The 27,048-nt window shown below is 41.2% G+C and overlaps 1 protein-coding gene across 7 annotated transcripts in view; it reads right to left on the bottom strand.

Annotated features, from left to right (window-relative positions):
• The window catches only part of FHOD3 (formin homology 2 domain containing 3), a gene marked incomplete at its 5' end in the record, with an annotated part of 495,578 nt that overhangs the window by 124,952 nt on the left and 343,578 nt on the right, over positions 1–27,048 (bottom strand). For 2 of the 7 annotated variants that reach the window (XM_079717563.1, XM_079717566.1), the window contains 3 exons: positions 20,473–20,586; positions 24,441–24,515; positions 24,861–25,214. In XM_079717563.1, coding sequence (XP_079573689.1) covers positions 20,473–20,586; positions 24,441–24,515; positions 24,861–25,214 — 543 coding nt within the window. The remainder of the gene's footprint in view (positions 1–20,472; positions 20,587–24,440; positions 24,516–24,860; positions 25,215–27,048) is intronic. The other 5 variants (XM_079717568.1, XM_079717569.1, XM_079717564.1 and 2 more) reach the window with 4 other exon arrangements.

Genomic DNA, 27,048 nt, shown 5'->3' with positions numbered 1-27,048 from the left:
TTGGAGAAATGTCTATTTAGGTCTTCTACCCATTTTTTTGATTGGGTTGTTTGTTTCTTTGATATTGAGCTGCATGAGCTGTTTGTATATTTTGGAAATTAATCCCTTGTCAGTTGCTTCATTTGCAAATATTTTCTCCCATTCTGAGGGTTTTCTTTTCATCTTGTTTATGGTTTCCTTTGCTAAAGCACTTGAATCTTGAGTACTGACTTTTGAGCAGAGAGCAGCCAGACCTAAGTTCAGTAACACCTATATTCTGGGCTCACTAGGCAGCTACTATAGCACCTTGGACCCATAGGCATAGACAGAATTTTATTTATCTTTCATATAAACAAAGTCCAGACTAGCTTGTGTAACTTCTATCTTATTTAAGATACTGTTACCTATTTATTTTTCTGTTATATACAGCCAAATCTAATCCACAATCAGAGTGGAGGGGTTTCCTATGCCACTCACACAGTGATTGATAGAAATTGTTATGAATGTAAAAGACTTGTTTAACTTGATTAATAGGTTTAACCTAGCAGATGACCATATATATACCTGGTGCCCCAAATTAAAGAAAATGCAATCTTCTCAAATACACAGGAACTATTCAAAAACTGATGGTCAATCCTGTGACAAAGTTCAAGCTCGTGAATGAATACCAAGAATTGGTTTTCATGTGGGCTACCTTCCTAACCACAATGCAGTTGAGTTAAAAATAAATAACAAGAAGATACATCTGAAAAATCCATATAATTGGAAAAATTTAAAACCTTTCTAATTAACTCAGGTCAAAGAAGAAAATTAGAAAACATTCAAAGAGTATTATAATGAAAAGACTATATATCAAAATTTTTAGGATGCTTCTAAAGCATAATGAGTGGTCAACTCAACAATTTGAAAATCAAGAATGTAATAAATTCATTATTCTTAGGAATAGAAGAGAGCTTTCTAAACCTGACAATGGGTATTCAGTAAAAAAAACTTTTTTTAACTACGGTAAGCATCATTCTTAATACTGAAACATTAAGAGCAGTTTAACATTAGAAGTGATACAAGGATACCCCCAGAATTGCCTGTATTTGACATTATTCTTAGCCAGTACACTAAGATAAGTAAAACAAATAAAAGCATAAGGAAGGGAAAGAAATACAATGTCATTATTTGCAGATAATATCACCTTTTTAGAGAATCCAAAAAATCCCCTACAAGTTATTAGAATTAATATGAGTCTAGCAAGGTTTCTCAATACAAAATGTACAGATAGCAATTGTATTTTCATATATCAGCAACAATTTACCAAATTAACCACAAGGTAACTATGAATTACTTAATTATATGAAAGACATTTATAAAGCTTTATTAAAAGACCCAAATAAATGATAACTATATCACATTCACATATAGAAAGATTCAATACAGTCGAGATGCCAATGCAATTCTTTTTCAATTTATACAATTCTAATACAATTCCAAATCAATTTTATTCAACATTCCAAAAGGGTTTTCCATGGAACGTTACAAGGTGGCTCCAAAATTTTTATGGAGGAACTGAGATCCAGGAATAACCAAGACAATTTTGAATAAGAACAAAGTGGATCACTGGCCCCACTGTATATCAAGCCCATTCTAAAACCACAATGATCAAATGTGAATGTGGTCTTGGTGCAAGAACAGAAACATGGAATTACACAGGCTCATACACATACGGAATCTTGATTCATGATAGATGTGTCATTACTTATCAGCAGGAAGGAAATGAACTATTTAACAAATGGTGCTGAGACAACTATTAGCTATATAAGACAAAATACAGTTAGCCCTTCCTCATACCAGACACAAAAATAAATTCTAGGAAGTTTAAGTGAAAATGTAAAAAGCAAAACTTTACAACTTCTAGATATTAGGATAAGAATTTTTTTAGACAAGAAACCCAAAAGGGCAATCAAAAAGGGAAAATTTAATACATATGCATATGTTAAAATTTAAAATTTGTATACATTGAAAGACTAAGGATAAAGAAAAGCCACAGCTTGGGAGAAGCTAACTGTAACACATATAAACCACAAAGTATTAGTAAACTCAATACAAAGAGAACCCCTCTAAATCAGTATGAAAAAGACAAACTACCCAGTGGAAAAATGGGCAATGGAAAAATGAGCAAAAGATAATGGGCATTTCACTAAAGAAGAAAATTAAATCGCCAATAAATATATGAATGCTACTCATCTTCACCAGAAATCAGGGAAAGGAAATGTAAGCTAAGCCCATAGTGAGATATTGTTTCACACCTCTCAGGTTGAAGACCGACAAAAATTAGTGCCTGATGACACTAAGCATTGCCACAGAACAAGACAACAAGAACTCCTATATATTGCTTCTGGGAGTCTAAGTTGATAAAATCATTTTGGAGAAACTTAATACATTTGAAGATGTGCATATCCTGCAACCCAGCAATTCCACTTCCAGATTTATACTGGAGAGTAACTTTTGCATGTGTAAAGATGACAGACATGCACAAGAATACAATATATTACACCGTTTTGTACTGCTAATGGTTAATAATTAGAAACAGCATAAATATCTACAAATGGAATACTCTATACTTGAGCAAATGAATGAAATAGAGTGATACGGACTAACTTGGATGATTCTCAAAAGCACAATATATTGATAGTGACAAGTAGTTTGAAGAACATGAACAGCATGCTATCATTTTTATGAAGTTTAAATATATGCAGAGCAAACCCACACACTATTTAGGGATACATGATATTTAGAAAAATATAAAAACATATATGGAAATAGTAAACACCAAATTCAGGGTAGTGGTCATCTCCAGGGAAGAAGAAAAGAGATGAAGTCTTCAATTTTATATATAATGTTCTTTATTGCTCTATAATTTCTGTAATTATCTACAATTTTCTGTAAGCCTGGAATATATTTTTAAAATTCCTTCCACTTCTCTTTAATAATCAAAAGTCCTTGGGTAGACAAATAGCTCATAGTTAATATAAAATATCTTTGAAGCCCCAAGCTAGCTGAACATTAAAAGTTATGTCCAATTACAAAATTTAAAAACAAAAAACAAAACAAAAAATAAGGTACCCTACATAGGACAATTATTTGAGGTGAATCTGATTCTAGCTCAGCTCCCAGCCTGCCCTGTGTGGTGGTCTTCATAACGATCAGCAGCTTCATCTCTTGAGTTCTCTGTTCAGAGGGAGGAGAGAGAAGCTCTTGGGTGAGGAGCAAAATAAGGACCCTGCATTTCCCCTTACGCTTCTGACTTTAATTTGTTCTTCTAAATATATCAGCTTGTTTCAAGAACACTTCATGCATGGTAACTTAATAATGGGTCATTAGTGGCTATACTAATGAGGTCACAGTGAAGCTTCTCTATATCATTCATTAACATCATTTCCTTGTTTCAAATGAGAATATTGGAGCTTGTTTAAAATTAGAATAGTATTAGAACTTGAGAAAGTAAAAAGTGTTCAATCTTGTCTAGTGGATGCTGTCATTCCTTCCAGGGTGCCTCTAAGGAAGGGGAATGCAGATGATCCCCTGTCCACTGAGACGCTGCAAAGGCAGACCTCATGTTGGCTCTGAGGCCAGTGTATACCAGTGAACACACAGGCAGGCAGCGTTAACACGTGGAGGCTCTTTCCTTTCAGAACTGAGATGTGAGCTGCTAATGCAAAGAAATGAAGATTGGTTCCTCTTTTCCTAAAATGCAGCAAATGCCTTCTACAATTCAAGATCCCTTCTCTTGGGTGCCCTAACACAGATTCCTGTAGCAGGAAAGGGCAATTAAAGGGCCTCAGGAACATATAAGCTACTTTGGTCATACTGGGAACTAAGAGTTATACATATAATATTAATAAATTAAATTTCCCTAGATCTCTCTCTACCTAGATAAGCCAAACATGTAAGAGTATAAACCCTGGCCCTATAAATCCTGTTTCTGGAAATAAGCTTACCTATAATGCCAATGCTGGAATGCATTCAAACCATACAAAGGGAATATCCCAAATCATTGCTAAAAAAAGTTTTTAAAAAATACCCAAACACCAAAATTCAAGCTAGTATGGTGAATCTTTCTCTTTATAAAGGCATCTTTAACAGATTTTTATCTTTCATATTCAATCTTTCAGGAAAATGTCTGTAGAGATTGGAAGTTGCTGCATTGTTTAATCTTGGCCAGTCTGGGGACAAGCTAGGGTGTAAAGGAATAAGCACAAGGCTTTGGATTGAGAAAACCTGAGTATGGCCAGTCATTTTACCTCTCTGAGCCTCACTTTACATGTTTGTAAAATGGAGATAATAATATTCCCAACTCATGAATTACTATTAGGTTTACATGAGAGTGTACCCATGAGTTTGCTTAGAACAGCGTCTGGGCCACAGTAGACACTGACAGACATCACTTTATGTTGGGAGTCTAAACTGTACAGATTCAGGGGAATCTTGAGGTTCCAGCTTGAGGTTCCCAGCCTCAGGGTCCAGAGTGGGCTGTGGGTTTGATCTGAACCTTCCCATCATGGCTACAAGCTGGGTCCATCATCAGGACTGCGTGCCACCCGGAATGCACCTGGAAAGTTGAAGTCATCTAAGTTACACCCAAGGCAGCTGCAACCAAATGAAGCCACATAAGAATGCAGGTGGCCAGAGGCCAGAGAGATTTTGCAAGGGAGTGGATGATATACTCTGAGTGAGAGGAATTGCAGTATTTAATCTTGGCCGTAAAAGTCTCCAGGAACTGCCCCAGAAATCCCATCTGGTTCAAGCCTCCCTTGCTGGGACGTCTGGAACAGGAACTCGATTGCACTGAAATATGGTTGATAATAATAGTTAACATTTATGGAGACAATACACTGTGCCAATTATTTTACACAAAATGGCTCTTTTAATCCCTACAACTTCTTGTACTAAGTTCTATTATTATCTCCTTTATAGATGAGGAAATTGAGGCACAGCGAAGTTAAATTTAGGATGTAGCAGAGCTGAGCTTTTAAATAGGTCTATCAGGCCAGAGCCCCCATATTGACCTATATTCCTTCCATCCCCACACCACAGGTACTTAGTAAAGTACCATTCCTGCAGTACTTGCCACAGTACATGTCTCAGCTTAAATATTTATTTATTTTTCATTTCTTTCCTAAAGATGACCACTACCCTAAATTTGGCCTTCATCATTTCCATATATGTTATTATATTTCCTCTTGCAGTCTAAGTTTCTGGGTCAGATCCTATTTTCTCATTCATCTCTGCATCCTGGCACTTAGAAGAACTGCATGACTAGTCACCTGATGAATCAATTAGATACTGAATAATGAGGATGTATCAAGTCAGAGTAATCTGTATATGTTAGTCTATATGTATCTACATCCCCAGCCCATTTTCTAAGGGAAGACACATGATGAAGACCTGCTGAGATAATGTTTTTTGCATAGGACCCTGTGCCCCTGGTAACAGCTAAGTGAATACAGAGTGGGTTCCTGACCCAAAGGTAGCTCATCCAAAGGCAAGCTGTCTAGCGGTGTGTGAGGCTTCTGGTGTAGAAGGCCGAGCTAATCATAGTCGTGCGTCCAGGACTTTGAACTGGAAAGCGGAGAGAGAATATGTAGCTGGGAGAAGCAGAAGCCAAAGGATCAGGGGGCATCAGTTAAAGTTGTAAGAAGTAAACTATTGGACTAAACATAGCTCTGGTACTGCCTAAAGCTAAAAACATGAGGCCTGCAAGGATCAAACTTTTATTTTATTTTATTTTATTATTTTTTATTTTTTTGGCCACACTGTATGGCATGTGGGATCCTAGTTCCCCGACCAGGGATCAAACCTGCACCCCCTGCATTGGAAGCATGGATTCTTAACCACTGGACCACCAGGGAAGTCCAAGGATCAAACTTTTATTTTATTTTATTATTTTTTATTTTTTTGGCCACACTGTATGGCATGTGGGATCCTAGTTCCCCGACCAGGGATCAAACCCGCACCCTCTGCACTGGAAGCATGGATTCTTAACCACTGGACCACCAGGGAAGTCCAAGGATCAAACTTTCTGAATGAATCACATTGTAGAACAAAGCTCAAGAACATTTATAGGAATGCAAAAAAAAAGATAATTTACAAGGTGTGGCATCCATTGAGAAATGACCAGGCAGGCAAACAAGGAAGAAAATACAACCCATAAAGAAGAAATAAAATCTATCAATTGAAAACAATCCAGAAATGACATAGATAGAACTAGGTGACTAGAACATTAAAAGTTATTATGACTATAGTCCATAGATTCAAGAAGTTAAAGAAACTATGAACATGTTAAGAAATGAAAGGTATAAAAAAGAGCCCAGTTCAGATGATCTGAATAGGCATTTTTCCGAAGAAGGCATAAGATGGGCAAGAGGCACATGAAAAGATTCTCAATGTCACTAATCATCAGTGGGATATCACCTCACACCTGTCAGAATGGCTATTATCAAAAGGACAAGAAATAACAAGTGTTGGCAAGGATGTGGAGAAAAGGGAACCCTTGTTCACTGTTGGTAGGAATATAAATTGGTGCAGTCATTATGGAAAACAGTATGGAGGTTCCTCAAAAAATTAAAAACAGAACTATCATATGACCCAAAAATTCCACTTCTGGGTATTTGTCCAAAGAAAACAAAAACACTAATTTGAAAAGATATATGAATCCCTATATTCATTGCATCATTATTTACAATAGTCAAGATGTGGAAACCTAAATGTCCACTGATGGATGAATGGATAAAGAAGATGTGGTATATATACACAATGGAATATTATTCAGGCATAAAAAAGAATAAAATCTTGACATTTCTGATAACACAGAAGGACCTTGTGAAGTAAGTCAGAGACAGACAAATATCACATAATTTCATTCATATGTGGAATCTTAAAAAAACAAAACAAATGAACAAACAAAACAAACTCATAGATACAGAAAACACATTGGTGGTTGTCAGAGAAGGGGGTGTTAGGAGTTAGACAAAATAGGTGAAAGGTATTAAGAGATACAAACTTCCAGATATAAAATAAATAAGTCATAGGAATGTAACTATAGTCAATAATGCTGTACTTCATATTTGAAAGTTGTTAAGAGAGTAAATCTGAAAAGTTCTCATCACAAGAGAAAACAATTGTAACTTTGTATGTTGACAGATCATAACTAGACTTACGGTGTGATCCTTTTGAAATGTACACAAAGGTTGAATCATTATGTTGTACACCTGAAACTAATACAATGTTGTATGTCAATTACACTTCAATTTAAAAAAAGAATTCAGTGGTAAAGGTGATTGACACTTGAGAAAAAAAATTGTGAACTTGAAGGCATAGAAATGGAAACTATTCAAAATGAAACACATTGCGAAAAAAGACTGGAAAAAATCAATAGAGCACCCATAAACTTTGGTAAAGCTTCAAGTTGCTCAATATATATGCAATTGAAGTCATCAAAAGAAAGGAGAGGTGAAAAGTACCCCCAAAACTTGAAGAATAAGCACTGAAAATTTTCCCATTTTGATAAAAACTATAACCCATAGACCCAAGAATCTGAACAAGACTCAAGCACAAGAAACATGAAGAAAACTATATGGAGGCATATCAAAATCAAAATTTTAAAACCAATGATAAAGAGAGAATCCCTTTATCCACCAGAGGAAAAAAGACACATTGCATGCAGAGGTACAAAAAAAATTACAGAATGTTTATTGTCAGAAACAATGTAAGATAGAAGAAAGTAGAGCAACCTCTTTAAATCACTAAAAGAAAAAAACCCTGTCAACCTATAATTCTCTACCCAGCAAAAATATCTTTCAAAAATGAAGGTGAGGGACTTCCCTGGTGGCGCAGTGGATAAGACTCTGTGCTCCCAATGCAGGGGACCCAGGTTCGATCCCTGGTCAGGGAACTAGATCCCACATGCATGCCGCAACTAAGAGTTCACATGCCACAACTAAGGAGCCCGCCTGCCGTAACTAAGACCCAGTGCAACCAAATAAATAAATAAATATTCTTTTAAATGAAGGTGAAATAAAGACCTTTTCAGACATATAAAAATGGAAAGAATTCACCATCAGTATACCTGCACTACAAGAAATGTTAAAGAAAATCCTTCAAGCAGAAGATAAATGACACCACATAGCCATCTAGATCTACACAAAGAAATAAAAAGCATTAGAAAAGATAAGATAGGTAAATACAAAGCATATTTATTATTATTTAAATACCTTTAAAAGATTGATTAAAGTAAGCATAATAACAATATATCAATCACAAATTGATAATCACATTACATATAAATGCTCAAACACCCCCAGTTAAAAGGCAGAGATGGTCAGATTCAGTAAAAAAGCAAGACTCAACAATATGCTGTCTACAAAAACAAAACAAAACCCACTTTAAATATACAACTAATTCCACCCAATTTAAATATAAAACATATAAAATGTTCTACCCAATAATATCAGGATACATATTCTTTTCAAATGCACACAGAACACTTGCCACAATAGACCATATTCTGGGCTATAAAATAAAGCTCCATAAATTTAAAAGGATTCAAGCCATACAAAATATGTTCTTTGTCCCCAGTTTTATTAAATTAGAAATCCATAACAGAAAGATCTGGAAAATCCACAAATATTTATAAGCTAAATAAATACTTTGAAATAACCCATGGATAAAGGAGAAATCAAAAGGGAAATTAAAAAGCATTTTGAACTAAGTGAAAATAAGAACACAACATGTTAAAAATTTGTGGGATACAGCTAAAGCAATACGTAGAGGAAAATTTATAACACTAAATGCCTATATTAGAAAAGGCAATAAGTCTCAAATCAATGGCATCATCTTCCAACTTAGAAAAATAAGAGCAAATGTAACCCAAAGTAAGCAGGAAAAAAGGACATATAGAGAGTAGAAATCAATGAAACATAAAACAAAAATATTAGACAATTAAGTAAAACCAAAAACTGATTCTTTAAAATCAATAAAATTGATAAAACTCTAGCCAGACTGATAAGGAAAAAAAGAGAGAAGACAAAAATTATGAACTTTAGGATTGAAAGAGATATTAAAAGAACAATAAGGGAATATTTTTAACTATTTTATGTCAATAAATTTGACAACTTAGATGAAATGGAAAAATTCCTTGAAAGACAAAAACTCCTAACAGTCACTCAAGAAGAAATACATGACCTGATGTGGATTGATATCGGATAAACATCTATTAAAGATATTGAATTTGTAGTTTAAAACTTTCCTATGAAGAAAACTCTGCTCCCAGAGAGCTTCCCTGGTGAATTCTAAGAAAGATTTAAGGAATAAATAACACTAATGCTATGCAAACTCTTCTAGAAAGTTGAAGAGGAAGGAAAGATATTTCATCTCATTTTATGAGGCCCACATTATTCTGGTATGCAACCATTTTGGAAGATAGCCTAACAATTACTTACAAAGCTAAACATGCACCTACCATATGACTGAGCCATTTCATTTCTAGGTAGTTATCCAAAAGAAATGAAAGCAAATTTCTATACAAAGACTTGTACACAACTATTCATAGCCAAAACTGGAAGCAACCCAAATGTCCATCAACAGGTAAACAGGTAAATTGTAGTATATTCACACAACTGAGTACTACTCAGTAATAAAAAGGCATTTACTATTGAAACATGCAACAAAATAGAGGAGTCTCAAAACAATTACACTAATTGAAAGAAGTCAACCCCTCTCTAAGAGTACTTACTGTACAATTACATTTACATGAAATTCTTATAAATGCAAACCAATCGATAATGACAGAAGGCAGACCCACGGTTGCTTGGGGATAGGGAGGGGCAGCCATAATCACAAAAGGACATGAAAAAAATGCTTAAGAGTAATGAACTTGTGCATTATCTCAATTGTGGTAATAGTTTCACTGGCAAAACATATGTCAAAACGTATGTGCAGTTTTTTGTATGTCAATTATACTGCAAAAGCTGTTTAAAAATAAATGCTCCTTTGGTAAGTTTGAGTTAAGTAAAATCTTATTTGTGAAAAGAGCAAATCTTCAACATTTCTTATTTTAAAAAAATATAATCTCTGGTTAAATATTAACAAAACCCAAACTAAGTTCACAAATTGATATTTGAAAGTATCACTTAATTCACAAGTAAGTAATTTAATATGAAAACTTAGAGGTCAATAATAATAAAAAAAATGGTAATTCAATGATGCAGAATGGCTGTCTTTACAACCTGGCTATGAAACTGGGGTGACCCAATATAATGATCACAGGACAAGAGGTAACTCTGGGTTGTGCCCAGTTATAAAAGGCATTTTGCGTGCCTTGAAACAAGAAAATGGCAGAACCTTTTTCACACCTTCAGGGTCACATCCCAGCTTGCAGAATGAAATGAGCAAGCCCCAGAGGCAGCCTCAAGAAACAGGCAACTTTTCTTCATTGTCACTGCTACAATCCTGGAGACAGCTGTCATCAAAGATGGGGATGTGGATTTAAAGGTTCCTTCTGCTCTCCTTCTCCAGCCTGTCACACACCACTCTGGTGCAGGTCTGAGCTTCCCGGCCACAAGAGGAAACAGCAGGGCGCCCGCAGCTGCAGTAGAGACTGGTCCCACGGGCTATCTCGTGGACTGTGCTGGCTCATGCATAAAGCATGAAGCCATCCTCCAGGCCTGGCTGGCATCACACTTCAGCCTGTCCACTTGCCCCTTCTACAGGCCCTGAGCCCAAGCATACAGCAGTTCTTGCTGGTTCCCTCTTGCTTCCCACCCTACTGTCCAAGACCAAGTGAGTCCTCCAGCCAGAAGGAGGTCAGTCCTCTCCTGTCACAGGTCCACCTTGATTAGGCTTTATAATTAACCCATTCTCCTGGCAGCTTCCAAAAGCACTGATTGCCACCAGCCCCTCCTATGTCCTGCAGTTTCTGGGCCCTGCTGGCTTGAACTGAAGCCCATCTTTCCAGTCGTCCCCCTTCCTCTCCACTCCAGGCCAACTTACCCCTCCCCTGCATGCCTGCCTCTCCTCTGAACACCAAATGTCTTCCAAACACAATCTCCCAACTCTTCCAGGTCTTCAGGATCATGACTTGAAAGATGTGGACATCTTATCTCCCTCTTTACCTCCCTTCCCCACCCCCACCCACCCACCAGGCAAACCTAGGGACAAAGTGCAATTTGCCTTATATTGGTGACTCAGTTTCCCAGACCTCTTAATGGAGGTGTCAGTCATGAGGATGGAGGACCGGTGCTAGGCTCCCCACATTGATGGCCTCTCTTTCTCCAGTTCTTCTACGACGGTTCATTTTCTTCACAATACTATTTGCTGATGCTTTGCTTACCTTCTGTTTCTGCCACTAGAGTGTAAGCTCGATGAAGTCAGGGACAGGGTCTGATTCAATCAATGTTGGATTCCCAGGCCAGCACTCATGGCACACTGTGAGCACCTGATAAGCACTCACTGAATGAAATGGATGAGTATGTAATGTGTGCGTGTGCGTGTGCGTGCGTGTGTGCGTGTGTGCACGCACGTTCACAGCACCTAACAGTCAGGTTTCCAGTTGTCACTGGCTACCATGGTTTTGCACTAGCATTGTACAAAGACTAGAGAGTGAAAAAGGGTAGGAAGGGGTGTGTGTTTCTATCTCTATCTAGATACCTATCTATATTTCTATCTATATATGTGTGTGTTACACACACACTTTCCAAAATCAACCCAGAAACCCAGTCTCTTCCACTATAATAGGAAAGCTTACTCACTCGTGGCCTGGCTTTGTGGGAAGGAGCAGGGAAATGGGACCAGGGACCCAGAAACATTTTCTGAAGGAGAAATCTTCCCCATCCTTCCTACCCATTTTCTCTCTGTGATCTTCTTACAATGCCAGTGCAAAACCACTGTAGCCAATGACAACTGGAAACCTGGCCATTGGGGGCTGTCCCACTGGGAGAGGTGCACAAGCAGGGATGATGGCGCTGGGCTCAGTTTATAGCGCGGAACAACTGTAAGTGTCTCCAGGTCTGTGGTGTAGCTGTTCTATCTGCACTATTTTGATGAGTGATATTTGCACTTCCTTGTTACAGAGCTCACCTACCTCTCTTACACACACAATGTTCTTACTTCCAAACAGAATTACAATATATACCTCTTAAGGTTGCTATAGATACCCTTTAAGTAAACAAGGGTGAGAGAACTATCTAATTAAAAAAAATCTATTCCTGGGAATTCCCTGGCAGTCCAGTGGTTAGGGCCTGGAGCTTTCACTGCCAGGGGCCCAGGTTTGATCCCTGATCGGGAAACTAAGATCTTGCAAGCTGCACAGCGTGGCCAAAAAAATAAAATTAAAAATTAAAAAATCTATTCTATCCCCACTTTCCAAAGGAAGGAAACAGGATTAGAAGAGATTAAAACTGCTCATGTATTTGTTCGCCTGGTTATTTGACAAAGAGGTAGGCGGCAGGCCAGTGAGGAATAAGGAATCTCATGCTGGAGAGATGTAGAGAGGAGACGCCCAATAGCGTAGCAGCCAAAAGGCTGACAAAAAGGAACATAGGACGAGCAGAAAGTGCTTCCCTGCAAAAGCAAACACTTTTATCTTTACAATTTACATGTATGTGGATTCTCAAGTCCTGCTTGTCTTAAGGATTCCTGAATCTTTAAAAAAATGGCCAGCCCAGAAATGTGAACCATCCTTATCCCATGGCTTTGTGGAACCCAGGTTCACTACCCTCAGACCACTGTATGTTTGTGACCCTTATTTTAGAAACAGATGGATAAACACATAATGATTCAAAGGGCTGAGAGCTTAAACTGAGGTATATAAACCCATAAGAATGTCACAATTCATTCTGCCTGAGGAAGTCAGAGGAGTTTTACAGACAGATGTCACCTACTTGGATCTTGGAGGATGAGAAGGAATTGACTGAATGAAGAGAGGAGGAGGCTGGTCAGAGGACAGAGCAAATATGAAGGAAGGGGCCTCAGGAGCGCCTGGTAGCACTTCTGTGTGGTTGCAGTCCAGTGAGGATGGGGACGCTGATGGCTGATGAAGCTGCAAGGTGCATGCGGGACCCAAACGCAAGAGATCCTAGAGATGGTGTTAATCAGGTTGGGTTCACAGATAGGTAGTGGGAGGCACTCAAGGTTTCTAAGCAGGAAATGTCAGATCCATATTTCAGAAAGGATGGAAGACATACATCACTGCGCTACATAGTCCCGGCATGACACAGATCTTGGACTAAATCTATGGTAGTAGGAATAGTGAGAAGAGGTCGGATCTAAAACCCACATGGGCTATCGCAGAGCCCAGGTCCCCTAATGCCCACAGTCACTGTATGAAGCTGCCATCGGGGAGCCAGACCCTACTGTAAACTCACTCCATCAGTGGACCAGTGCATCTCCTCTTGTGCACTTTGGATGTAACACAATGGATTAATCAGGACCACATTGTGCCTTCCAGGAACTCATTGCTTGTAACAGGATTGCTATCAGGAAGTAGCAGCAGGCGACTGGGAAATTTACTTGGTGCACAGCACCAGGAGCACACAGCTACACAGCCTCTTGGTTTGAACCGCAGGGAATCTGTCCCTGTTGGTATCTTTTTCCTTCTGTTGGCCGTTGTGGGCTCTATGCCATTAACTGTGATCACAAAGAAAGGCAATGCCTTTTATCCCATTTTACATGCTAATCAGGATTTTCTCTGATATTTTTAAAAATCTACTTTGAGCAATTTAAATTAAAAATAAATTAGTTATCCATTTTATACGTATGAGTGTATATATGTCAATCCCAATCTAATAAGAACCTGTTGTATAAAAACATAAATAAAATAAAATTCAAAAATTCAAAAAAATAAATTAAAAATAAAAATTTAACTAGAGCCCATAGGACAATGGAGCTTTCAACTCTACTGACACAATGTTTGAAAAAGTACTGTGTAGATCAAGAGATGGAACACTGCCAGCAAGTGCTTGGGATCCAGAAAAATACATGGATCATATATTTGGAAAAAGCAGTGATTTGAAAACCAGACAAGTAGAACCTCAAGGCATACGTAGATACTACCAAAGGCCAGAAATAATAAAAGCCAAAGCAGACTAGAACAGAAAGACACAAGCACCCAGACACCCATACAGAGCAGTCCACGTGGAGGAGGAAATCAGGATGAGCGAGACACAGGTAGCAGCAAATTATACTCGGGGCAATGGTCACTGGGCCTGCAAGTAGCTAAGAACTACAAGAGTGAAAATAACTGAAAATAGGGAGGAAATGCATGGAAACGGAGACCTTCATTCAGAGGGAGGGGTTACGATATCAGTGGTAGGGACAGGTGTCCTAGGGGGTCACAGGAAGTGAGGGGGGCTTGAGCTCAGTACAGCAGGCTCCCACTCTCCTCGTCCTAGCTGCTTGGTCCCAGCTTCCCCAGATGTTCCTGTTCTCTTTATTCCAGCACAGTCAACCACCATACAAAACCCCACAACAGCATATGACAAAAATAACGGACTATTTCAAGGTAGCACATGATACAGTCATATTCCAAAAACTGGGAGGAAGGGGGGCTCCTGATGGCCTCAAACAGTTGATCCATCCGAGAAGGTGGGCACCAGAGGAGATAGGAAATGCTCCTATGGGAACACCTTGCACAGACACATAAACGAGCCCATATTCCTGTTGGTATATGACAAATTGATAGGGAAATGATGGATTGATTGTTCACTAAATGGTACTCAAACAAGTGAAAAAATGTAACTTGGATCTCTGCCTCATACCATATGCCAAAATAACTTCCAGATAGATAAAATATTTCCATGTGAAACTGTAGCTATAGAAATAATAGAAGAAACCATGGGAGAAAAGGCTGTCCTCATGAGGAACACTAAACCCAGAAGATAGAAAAGATTAATAAACTTGACTCCAAAATTTAAACCATTCTGCATGGTAAAAACACCATAAATGTTAAAAAAAAAAACACCATAAATGTTGTAAAAAGACCAACGACTGAGGAAAATAATTGCTTCACCTATTGCAGTTTATAAAGAACCTGTATACCTCAATAAGAAAAAGAACACAGTGATCATGAACCAAAAATTCACAGAAAAGGAAAGGTACCTGGACATATGAAATCATGCTCAATCACATTCATAATAAGAAATGCAAATTTAAATGTTAATGACACACAACTCTTCACTACTGGGGGAAACTGGTTGAATAGTTGAATGACACCTCTTTGGCAGAGGTGTGGGAAAACAAGCTCTCTCACACACCTGTGGTTGAGAACCAAAACTGGTACAACCTTCATGAAGAGCAACTTGGCAAAAATCAATCAAAATTTTAGAAATACAAAAACTTGACTTACTAAATCTATTTCTGGGCTTTTATCCTAGAGATAATCACACATGTGCAAAATGACACATAGACAAAAAGACACATGGATAAAAAGACACATGGACAAAGATTACACTGCAGTATCATCTGTAATAGCAAAAGATTAGGGCCCACCATTACAGGACTAGGTATATGAAGAAGCACCCAGAGAACAAAATATTAAAAAGAATGCAAAGGCGACAAGTATTGCTATGGATAAAGAACCTAGATATATATATATATATATATATATATATTTTTTTTTTGCGTTACATGGGCCTCTCACTGTTGTGGCCCTCCCGTTGCAGAGCACAGGCTCCGGACGTGCAGACTCAGCGGCCATGGCTCACAGGCCTAGCCGCTCTGCGAGCATGTGGGATCTTCCCAGACCGGGGCACGAACCTGTGTCCCCTGCATTGGCAGGTGGACTCTCAACCACTGCGCCACCAGGGAAGCCCCCTAGATATATTTTTAAGTGAAAAAGCCAGATGCAGAGTAGTTTATGTAGTGTGTTACTATTTGTGTAAAGCTGTATTAAACACATATATGCTGATATTAACGTAAAATATCTCTGGAAGTACACATAAGAAATTGCTAGGAGTGGTTGCTTCTGGGTAGGAGGAAGCTTCACTTGCACTGTGCACACCTTCACACCTTTCAAATGTTATACTGTGTATACAATACATGCTAAGCCCATATAAACAGTAATACAACAGAATTTAAAGTTGCATGCTTTATTCATCCCTTATTATCCATTTATTCCCAAAGGAAGTGTCACTACTAATATCTGGGCTTATAGTCTTCCAGGAAGTCAGAGAAACTCTGCTGGGACGACTATACAAGGCAGACAATTCCCAAACTTCTAAGGACTCCTGACATTAGTCTGTAAAACAGGCAGGTGATTGCCATTTACAGTAGACAACAGCACTATCGTAAGGGGTAAACAGAGCAGAGTCAATGCTTATGGCACATACTGCCAGGTCTACAGGGAAGTCCTCCCTGGCCTCCTAAAATCTCCAAGGTGTACCCACTAAGCTCTCAGCATCTTCACCTGCTCACCCCCCCCCACCCCAGGGGGCCTCATTCCCAGAGCACTTACTTCCTAGCCGCAGCACAAAGACTGACCCGCCTCAAAGCACCTTCAACCCCCCCGCACTAGACTTACATTCCCCCAAACTCCCTCCGTAACTGCTGTCACAACACCAGACAAGCCTCCAGCTGCCACTTCTGAAAAGGCCACCAGATGGGGATGGCGCTGCACGGATGGAGAGAAGATGTGCTCTGACCAGAGCCGCAGTAACTGTGCTGTGATTATTGTTTGCTTGTTTGTTTCATTTGAATGTTTGAACGTGAATGGTTCAAATAGTCTTGTGATTTTGTTTTCTTTTAAAAAGAAAATATTTAGAACATTTCCACTCAAAAAGCACATTTTCAAAATTGAAGCATTTTAAAAGTCTGCTTTCATTAGACAGTTGCATCTTGTATCCCTGAGGGCTTTTGCAAATAGTTCCGGTTTTCTTATTTTGTTTTGTTTGGGCACAACTCAAGTAGCAATTTCACGAAAATCAATGCTACACTCTCTGTTTCGAAAAGAGCCCTATAAACGAAGCTGTAATAGGAGATGTGGAGATGGATTCGTTTTAATACCCCTGCCTTGATTTAATTTATATATTGTTTCTTCAGTTTTTCCTTTCTAGGTCGATTTATCATTCCGAGTTTGATTAACATCCAACACGCTAATATGCTTGGGAAAAAGATGGAAAACTCCAAACTCACAGTGATGCCCAGCTGTAGTCCCAAATCGGGCTGACCTGCCTGAAGGGGTGTTTTAGTTGGCCTGATTTTCCTAGGACTTCAGAGAAGTAAGACTTGCTTCCAAATCAAGGGAAAGGATTTCTAGAACTGCCCGGTACTGCATGGGGCCCTGTCATGCTGTTTATTAGTCAGGAGTGTTCTGACAGAACATGTGGGTTCTCAGTGCAAATTTGCAATTGTTCATAACAGCTCAATGTTTTTCCTAAGAGTTTTCTTTTTGGTTTCAATAATTATGGATATTATAAAACACCTCAATGATAAATCTTCCAAACTCTACTGAAGTATATACCTCCGTAAAAACAATCATGTATCTTAATAAGGCAGAAAATATTTGAAAATGTAAAAATAGATTATGGGTGACATCCAAAGAATCCAGTTATTAAATAGGAAAAAGAAAAAAATAAACTGTATGAAAATATACATTATCATAAACACAACTGACATAATATGCTTGGGTGGTAGTATACAAATATGATTTGGAGTTGGGGCCCCTTTGATTTTTCTTTTTTTTTTTAATAGTCACAAAACATAAGCTAGCAAGGTGAGAGTAAGAAGTGATGATGCAGCCCGGCCTGGTGGCTTCCTGGCCTTAATGAAATGGCACATCTGATGTTTCAAATGATCCATCACATGGTTTTTCAAAGTCGCAGATGGTGATAGTTGAAAAAATCATGCAAATGGAAAGGAAGTAGGAAACTCTTTGAAGCTTTCCTTGCTAGTGGATACAGTGGATGTAATGAATTTCCTATGGCGGAAGTACACAGTAAGAGAGAACAGGACGGGCCCCTGCTGTCCCCAGTGACTGGGTCTCAGCGTGCAGGCTTCCTCTAGGGGATTTTAACCCAGTGCCTTCTTCAAGCTGAGGACCACTGAGTTCTCACCTCCCCAGCTCCTGGAGCATCTCCCTGGGTGTCAGACAGACCCCTCGGGCCTTGTGTGCCCCAAGATGAACATCTCCATCCTCGATTTGCTTCTCTTCCAGTATCTTCTACCTCAGTTCCTTGTTTCTAACACCCACAGGCTCCCGCAAGCCTGAACCCTCACTTTGCTTCCCCTGCTCCCACCCTCCCGGCAGCAGCCAACCCGCTGATCCTCTCAAGCCCCAAGGCCCCTGCCCTTCTTGGTCATGGTCACCTCTCTCACACTCAGAGAAAGCTTCTGGCGGTCCCTGTCTCTGCAGCCTCACCCTGCTGGCTCCTTCTGCACTGTTGACAAATTAGAGAGCATCACCAGCTGCTTCAAAACCCTAAAGCCGGGCTTCCCTGGTGGCGCAGTGGTTGAGAGTCCGCCTGCTGATGCAGGGGACACGGGTTAGTGCCCCGGTCCGGGAAGATCCCACATGCTGTGGAGCGGCTGGGCCCGTGAGCCATGGCCGCTAAGCCTGCGCGTCCGGAGCCTGTGCTCCGCAACGGGGGAGAGGCCACAACAGTGAGAGGCCCGCGTACCACAGAAAACAAACGAACAAACAAACAAAACCCTAAAGCCCCAGGGCCTTAGGATGAAGACCAGCCTCCCCCCAGGGCACTCTATCCTCTCTGCAAACCAGCCCCTTCCTCCCTTGTTTAATCCCCCAGCAACCCCAGGGGACACTCAGCCAGCCCCAGCAGGGAAGGAGACACAGACAGGAGTCCTTCAGGGGCCTGCACTCCTGGAACAGCCCAAACTGGACCTGGGTTTCCAGTAGGCTGAGGCTGGGGCTTCCCTGTTAGGACCTGGGAACAATGTCCCCCAAAGGCCAGGGCTTGGGAAACCTGCAGACCTTCTATCCTTATAACTTCTCAACTTCAGGGACCTCCAAACTGTTTTCCAACCAATGAGTGGATAATTCACCTGGATACTTCAACTCTGCCACAGCCCAGCCCCAGGTACCATGGGGGGCACAGCAATGAATGGAGCCTGGTTCCCTGCTCCCAAGGAGCTGGCAGCCAAGCACGTGCGAGGTATGTGATGTAATATCCATCAGACTCTCATATTCCTCACTTCAGCCCCAAATCTCACATCTAATAGGACAAATGTTCTCTTTACTGGTGACCTCTCTGGGAGCACAGGCAACCTCAGCTGATCCCCAGAAGAGGTGCCCTAGGGCAAAGGGCAGAGAGTGTCTTCAGGGTAATCAACTTGTTACCTTATTACCAAGACCAAACTGAGCCCAAATATGCCCAGCGCAGCACCACACTGGACTGTGGAACCTGGGATTTTGACACCATGGGGTTTATGCACCATCTTAGAAATTACAGGTGATGTGTGGCCAGGTAAACCCCATTGGAAAGCCCTTCCTCCTGGGGCTCTGTATCCCAACCAAACCCCAAACCACCAGCAGCGCTCAGCAAAACACACTTCAGAATGCACAGGAGACGATCTGAATTTGGAATACAGATAGAATTTGTTTTAAATTCGGGATTTGAGGCAAATGACTTCTGTGAATCGCTCATGTCTCAATATCTGATCCATCACGAGCTGCTGGAAGTTATATCTCATCATCATACACTGTCACTTCCCACTGGACCCACATGGTGGGGTTCACACAAGGCTTTCATGTGTACTTTTTCATCTGCTCATCAAAACCACCCTCTAAGGTATGGGTTGGCATAAGGGGCATCTACCCTCAGGGGTTAAATAATTTCCCACTGAGTGAGCTGGAACCCTAGCCTGTCTTCTCTAACTCAGCACTCTTGCCATATAAGGGCATCTGTTTTTAATTGTTCTAAGATTACAGGTCTTACCTTTCCCTTGTAAACACATCCTGTGCAATCATTCGCTTCTACGAGTAATAATCAGTTCATTTCTGGTGGTCTAATTAGTACTCTTGCCAAGTTACATTCCTTCCATGGACCCATACAATCTGTTTCTCTCCTGGTAGGTCCTGGATTAATTACACAACACCTTAACAGGCCCACTACCTCCTGATTTACATACAATGAATCATTCAAAGGTGAAAACTGATGTGTATAAGACAAATTGCACGGTTTACACAAAATCTAGAACAGTTTTTAAGAGGTGAATAGAAACATTCACATTTAAATATTTTAGAGCAAACTGGTATACCTATATATAGTATGTAGGGAGATAAGACAGTATTACCAATAAAATATCAACTCTAATAAAATATTTACTTAGTACACAGTGTGAAAGAGAAAAGATTCTTACCTTTGGGCTATTTTCTGTAAAGGGAAATATTTCAGATTATTCTTTTCATTTATACTTTTCCTTTGGGCCCTCTTAATCAAACTGATTCCCTTCACTTGAGGACAGGGAAGTCATCACCATGCTTCTAAAACCCACCTTTCCAGCCCGGCCTCCTGTGGAGGTGAAAGAGGTGATGTGACGGTGATGGACACATTGGATGCAGACGAGGGCCTCGAGGAGTGATGAGAGTTGTTGCCAAAGTTGCTGTATCTGGAGAGTGCAGAGATTTAAGTTGTGGGGCAGGAAGGGACAGAAAAATGGGTACCAGTCAATAAATGAGTAACACTTGGCAACTCTGCTAATTTTTGCAAGAAAAACAGGTCTGGAAATGCTAGCACTGTTCGTGATTACCCTAACTTGAAGAAACTTAGTAACTTCTTTGTTTTATTTCTCATCAGAAAAACTTCCCAAAGTCGAAAACTATTAGGCAGCAGGATTTATGACAAAGGGTTGAAATAAAACCCTCATATTTCCTTTCTTTTTAAGTGTACATTAAAACTAGTTGCTAACATAAATCAAGAATCCAAATTACTTTCAATTGAATCTGAAGATTTTCTTGCCTCTCATGGTGGCACAATTAGCATTAATTGCATCAAAGTTCTGCAGAAAATACCAGATGATTAGCTAAAAAACATTGGATTAAAAATTCTCCTTTAGGTGTTTCTGAATCAATTTCATCCATTAAATGCTATAATCTCATCACATGCCCAAGGATCAAGGAGAAACTGTCCCCAGACCTTCTAGGCTGGCCTGCTGCTTAGAGGTGCACGTATTCGATGTTTTCATCCAATATTTCCCTAGAACCAAAATTATAGCCACTAGGTTTAAATGAGCGTTTATCATTTCCCAGTTGTCTCTAACAAGTTTCAGGATTTGTAAAATTCTAGAATTTTCTTTGTTTTTCAGAATAGCTGTTCTTTAGCTATCTATTTGTATTTAGCTATCATGATCAGAGCTTTGTCTCACAACCTCCTCAGCTACAAGGTAGGGCCGACTCCTTCTTCTAAACTGGTGAGGACACAGTACTGGAGTGTGTGGGACCCCAAGGGTCACTATGATATAAGTGCACAAAGCCCTTCCCCCATGCAGTGAATCCAATATAAACTCCCACCAATTAACCATTCTAGGAAGCAATTTGACCTCAAAATGTGGATACCCCTTGACCAAGCAGGTCTACTTTTGGGGTGTTAACATAACTTTATGGTTATTTATATACTAAAAGTATCACACAGGAAGATACTCACTGGAGCCTCATTGAGATCATGGCAAAAAAACGGAAACTACCCAACCAGGTAACAATGTGAGAATGGCTAAGAAAGTATGATGTAACATTCGTCAATGGAAGATTACACAACCATTAAAATGATTGCCATTTTATAAGTGATAACATGGCAAATGTTTATAATGTACGTGTACGTGAGAGTGTGTGTGTGTATAAATATACACACACATACTGCATGTAACATCAAGATATAATATTACACATTGAGTTTGATCACAACTGTAAAAAATATTCTTAAAGGTTAAAAACCACGTGTAGAAAAAAGTGTTAAAAAAACAGGCCATCTACTTTTAAAAGTGGAATATGGAGGTGAAATTTCAGTTTTCCTTAACAAATTATATTATTATAATGGGAAATAAAATACTTATATTATCCCAAATCTATCCTGTGTTGCTAAGTCTGGTGTGTTGGCTGTTGCTCTTCTAATTTGTTTATTTGGTATCATGTGTCAGCCTGTGCTAAGTACCAGGCACTCTGGCAGGCAGATGGGGACTCACAGTACTACCCCACCATCCTCCCCTGTTAACATACCACCTTCATGGGACTTGGTTTCTGGACACTCATCTTCTCATCTCTTAAAGTCCCAACACTCTACCTGTCCAACAGGTTGTTTACTGCTTCTCCAAGTGAGTATTGGCTTGATTTTTTCAAGAGGGCCCCCAATTATACAAATATTGAATCACTATGCTGTACCCCTGAAACCAATATAACGTTATGTCAATTATACCTAAATTAAAAAATTAAAAAAGAGGACGCCCCCCCCGGGGCTTCCCTGGTGGCGCAGTGGTTGAGAGTCCACCTGCCGATGCAGGGGACATGGGTTCGTGCCCCGGCCCGGGAGGATCCCACATGCCATGGAGCGGCTGGGCCCGTGAGCCATGGCCACTGAGCCTGCACGTCCGGAGCCTGTGCTCTGCGACGAGAGAGGCCACAACAGTGAGAGGCCCGAGCACCGGAAAAAAAAAAAAAGAGGGCCCCCAAAACCACAGGCCACAGAGAAGACAGAAAAGCAAAGGATGAGAATATACAAAAGAAAGGAAGCAGCAGAGAGGGGAGCACAAGCTCAGCAGGGAAGAGAGGGAGAGAAGCAGGAGGCAGTGGGCCCCACTTGGGAGGGAAGGATGCTGCCCAGGACCTCCAAGTCCTCAGAGACAGGCCCTGGGCTCCAGCTTCAGCCCTGTGTCACCCAGCTGCCTAGACACTAAGCTTGTTATTCTACGTAAGCATCTAAAACCATCCCCTTCCCAAACAAAAGTGAGCATCCCAGAGAATGTTTTAACAGGATTACTTTACTAAAATTATGTTTCGATGATGTTATGGAAATAAAACAAGCATAGTGTCGTTTTCCCTCTTTTGGTTTTTCTACTGGTTGAGCAATTAATTCAATGACCTCATGGTCTAATTTTGCTTCTGAATTTCAGCCAAACTAACTGGATCATACAATTCACTCAATTCACTACACGGCATTTTTTGGTTCGTTTGTTTGTTTGTTTGTTTAACATCTTTATTGGAGTATAATTGCTTTACAATGGTGTGTTAGTGTTTGTATTTTTAAAAAATTCTTTTTAATGACTAACTGGTTGGTCTCTATTATAACCCATTCAATTGCAGTCAACCACTGAGCAGTCAAACCTGTGACCATACAGACCTCTGAAAACCACAGTGAGTGAACATCAGAAAATTAATTGGTATGAACGATATTTATACAATATTCAAATTCCTGTCAAATAATTAAAAAATTGTAAACTTTTCTCAGTGAAATCCAAGCCAATCTTCATTCATAAGCATGCAGATGCTTTTCTCAATTTATGTGTATATTCGTTTTGTCCATTTCCATATTTCTATTGCTCTCATCCCCCAGGACTGTCAGTGGTACTGAAGCCTGGGGACCAAGTGGGAGGGACCTGGGTCCCAGGAAAGCCCCGTCAGAAGCTGTGAGACCATCACCATCCTGGGCTAACACCACCCTGCTGGGGAAGATGAGGTTGTCAAGATATTTTTGCTTCCGGTCAAATGTGCAGCTCCTAACTTGTACACGGATACTGTTCTTGGGGAACACGAGAGCTATGCTGGATGCATTTCATGAAAACTGTGTGAAAGATCACAATAACTGAGAATTGTAGACCTAAAAGAGACTGGTAGAGGACTTGCAGTTTGGAGGTGTTCAAACTGGAGGCCACGTACTCCTAATGGTATACAAAGCCATTCTGGTAGACACCACTCTCCACTTACCCAACCTCTCTGTGCCTCAGTTTTCTCACTGTATATAAGGGCTAGAAATAGAACCTACCTCTTCAGGGTTAAGTGATACTTTAAAGTACAGGGCTTGGCTCTCAATAAATGCTCAATAAATGTTAGCAATTATTATTATTACTCTTCATATGGGAGTGGCCATCAGTCAACACTGACTTTTATTATTGACTTTGGACAACTGATTGTTTAAAATATGCAAACCCTCTGTTCCCCATTCCCCGCTCTGCAGAGAGGTCCTGATCCAGGCATCAGTGAAGGGCGGGCACACAGGCAAGCTGACAAGCACCTGCTGAAAATTCCCTGTGCCCTTTTGATTTGCACACCTCCCTCTCTCTGCCTCATCTCCGGTTTGCATAAGAATCATTGAGGTGTCCAATGTAATTATACTAATGCCTGTGAAGTGATTCAAACTGCAATTGTTTGCCATCTCATGGGAAGCTATGAGCAATGTCTGAGAGAAAATTACATGCATTAGAATAAAAACAGAAAGCTATAGAAAAGGGAGAAGAGATAAAGAAAAGACACCCACCTATTGGAAGAGAAAGACCGGAAGTTGTAAGGCTCGGAGGCAGAATACGTGCTCGGATGGAGAGAATCAGAGGAACTGTTAAAGGAAGGAAAACCCCACTCAAAACGCTGCCTGGAAAGCTGGCAAAGCACCTGGCTGCCTTCCGCAGGTCAAAAGAGAGCCCGTGCCAGAGAGATGGGCTTGAGATGTGTAGATTTGACAGACTGTGCATATTTTTATAAATCTTAAATTCAAAAATCCATCTTTAGTAATTACATTATAACACAAGAGCTCCTCAATTCAAGGAGCTGGAATTTTCTCTTCTGACTGGAATCTCCACAAACGCAGACAACGAAAGACAAGCCAGGAGGACGCAGCTAACGCGCTGCGTCACCGTCCCCGGGTTAGCCTCGCACAGGCCATCACGTGGGCCAGATCTACCTGCTTTCCTGCTGGGATTCGGCTTCCTTTTCCTTGGTGGACAAGGGCGAGTCCTCAAAGTCATAGGAGAAGAGGTGGAAGGGGCTGTGAAGCACATAGGGCAGCTTTTCTACGGTTGGTGAAGCCTTCGGGGGGCCGGGTGCGGCGCGGAAGGGCTGAGAAGCCGGGGAGGGCGTGGAGGGCGCCAGCAGGGCAGGCCCGGAGGCCCTTCTGCGCAAGGGGTTCCCCGCCTCACTGCCGGCCGGGAGCTGCCTTCCCGGGGAGGAGGCACTGGAGGCCGCGGGGAGGGCTGGACTCTCGCGAGCAGCATCCTTTCCGGCGGGGACCTGCTCTGAGGCAGGGCTGGCCTCGACGCTGGGTCAGCAGGGAGGAGAGGAGGAGAGGAGGAGGGGGAAGGAAGGGGAGGAACAGAGATTTGGGAGAGAGGGAGCAAAGGTTAGGAAAGAGAAGGAGACACGGCAAAGCTCACTACTACCGTTAGGGCCGCTCACGTAAGAGCCCAGCTGTTTCGTGACCTGCAGCAGAAAAGCCAGAAGCCCCGGTTGTCCCAATAATCCTGGCGCCCTGGGCTTGCCAATCTGGGGGGTAAGACCCACCTGGCCTCTGAGCATACAAGGGCCTTTATGAGGGGATTTAGTGGAACCTCAAAGGCTCTTCGGCACCTGCCCCTCGATCCCCAAGTTGCTCCCCACTGGTTGTGTCGGCACCGGAATTTCCACAATTTGAACTTCATTTCTTTGTCTTGATCGAAGAGGGGACCTCCTGAAACACCCAAACTTGAGGACGAGGTATCCCACAAGCCCCATACTTACAGTCACTGCTTTCAGATCCTTTCTGGAAAGCAAGTGTGGAGAAGGAGAAAAGATGCCAGCAAGAAATGCAAAGAGCTGGAAATGAGGGCCGGCAGAGTGAAGACACATTTCGCCCGGTTCACACCTTCCCCGGGGCCTCCTCTACCACTAAGGCTCTAGATGTCTAGACTCCTGCAGGCAGACCTCATTGTGCCACAGATACAGTTATGAAGACTTTCCATCTTCAGGGGACTGGATTTAGACCACTTAGACATTTTGAAGCCGACCTTTGTAACAGGAGAATCTACATTCAGCTCTGCATTTTTCAAAACCATAGTCCTTTTCCCAGAGAACTTGACTCCCAGCCATGCCCACTTGGGAACGGGATGTGAGCTGTTTTTTTCCTACCTCAAATCCAGAGCTCCATCTGTATATAAGGGCAGGGACATACCGGTTTCCCTGGCTCAAGGGGAGGATGGGATGATACCACACTGCAGTGCCCAGGGCAGGCCTGGCAAAGGTGGTACACACACACAGGGGGCACACGTGGTGGGCACATATGGCGGGCAAACACAAGAAGCAGCCAGCAGGAAGGGGAAGCAGTGGAAGACATTAAGCCCACAGAAGTAAGCAGAATCTTTCCCACCACTTTTAAGTCTAGTAGGTTGACATCGGGGAAGAAATAACATCCAGATCAATGTTAATGAATACCGTGTTTAAGATCAAACCCTGGTGTTTAATATGCACACCTTTGCTTCCTAAAACTGAAAAGTCTAACTGTATAGTCTCTGATGAAGACACCCTCCAGAATCAGTCATATAGTCAAAGACACTGCAGAGGACAGGATAAACCACCATCTAACGGTGTAAATAACAATCCCATGTAAAGACAGCACAAGTCAGTAGGGACGCCTTTGGAGGCTGCTCTTTCCAGCCAGATTCCTCCATCTGGTCTGTAGGTACTGCTGAACTCTTTGAGTCCCTAAGGGTGAAAAGTTTGTGGGTGGGACATACCATGCACATTTAAGCACGTGTGGAGCCCCACCGATATATTTATTGAGGGTCCACAAAATTTTATGTGACTCATTTTTGACCTAAGGTGGGACTGTCAACTGAACCTCCTCCCTTCCCAGAGCATCCCTAACTAAAGTCGCTACCCTCCAGCATGGCACTCGGCATGGGCGGGGGCCCTTGGTTAATGCCGACCTTTCTCCCCATCTCATTCTGGAATGTGTACCTCACTCTCTGTCACTAGGTCATCCCTTTCCTCTCTCTACATCCTGCTGGCTTCTTCCCGGACATTTCCCAAGGGGGAAAGCAATCAGTTCAGAGAGGATTCCATGACCCCTGGGAGTGGTGGGCATCTCAGCACGTCAGATGAGCCTGTCTGAGAACTTC

Source organism: Hyperoodon ampullatus (genome assembly GCF_949752795.1).
Source record: "Hyperoodon ampullatus genome assembly, chromosome: 13".
Lineage (NCBI taxonomy): Eukaryota > Metazoa > Chordata > Mammalia > Artiodactyla > Ziphiidae > Hyperoodon > Hyperoodon ampullatus.
The sequence above is the reverse complement of the archived record's forward strand: the minus strand, read 5'-3'. Positions and strand labels throughout refer to the sequence as shown.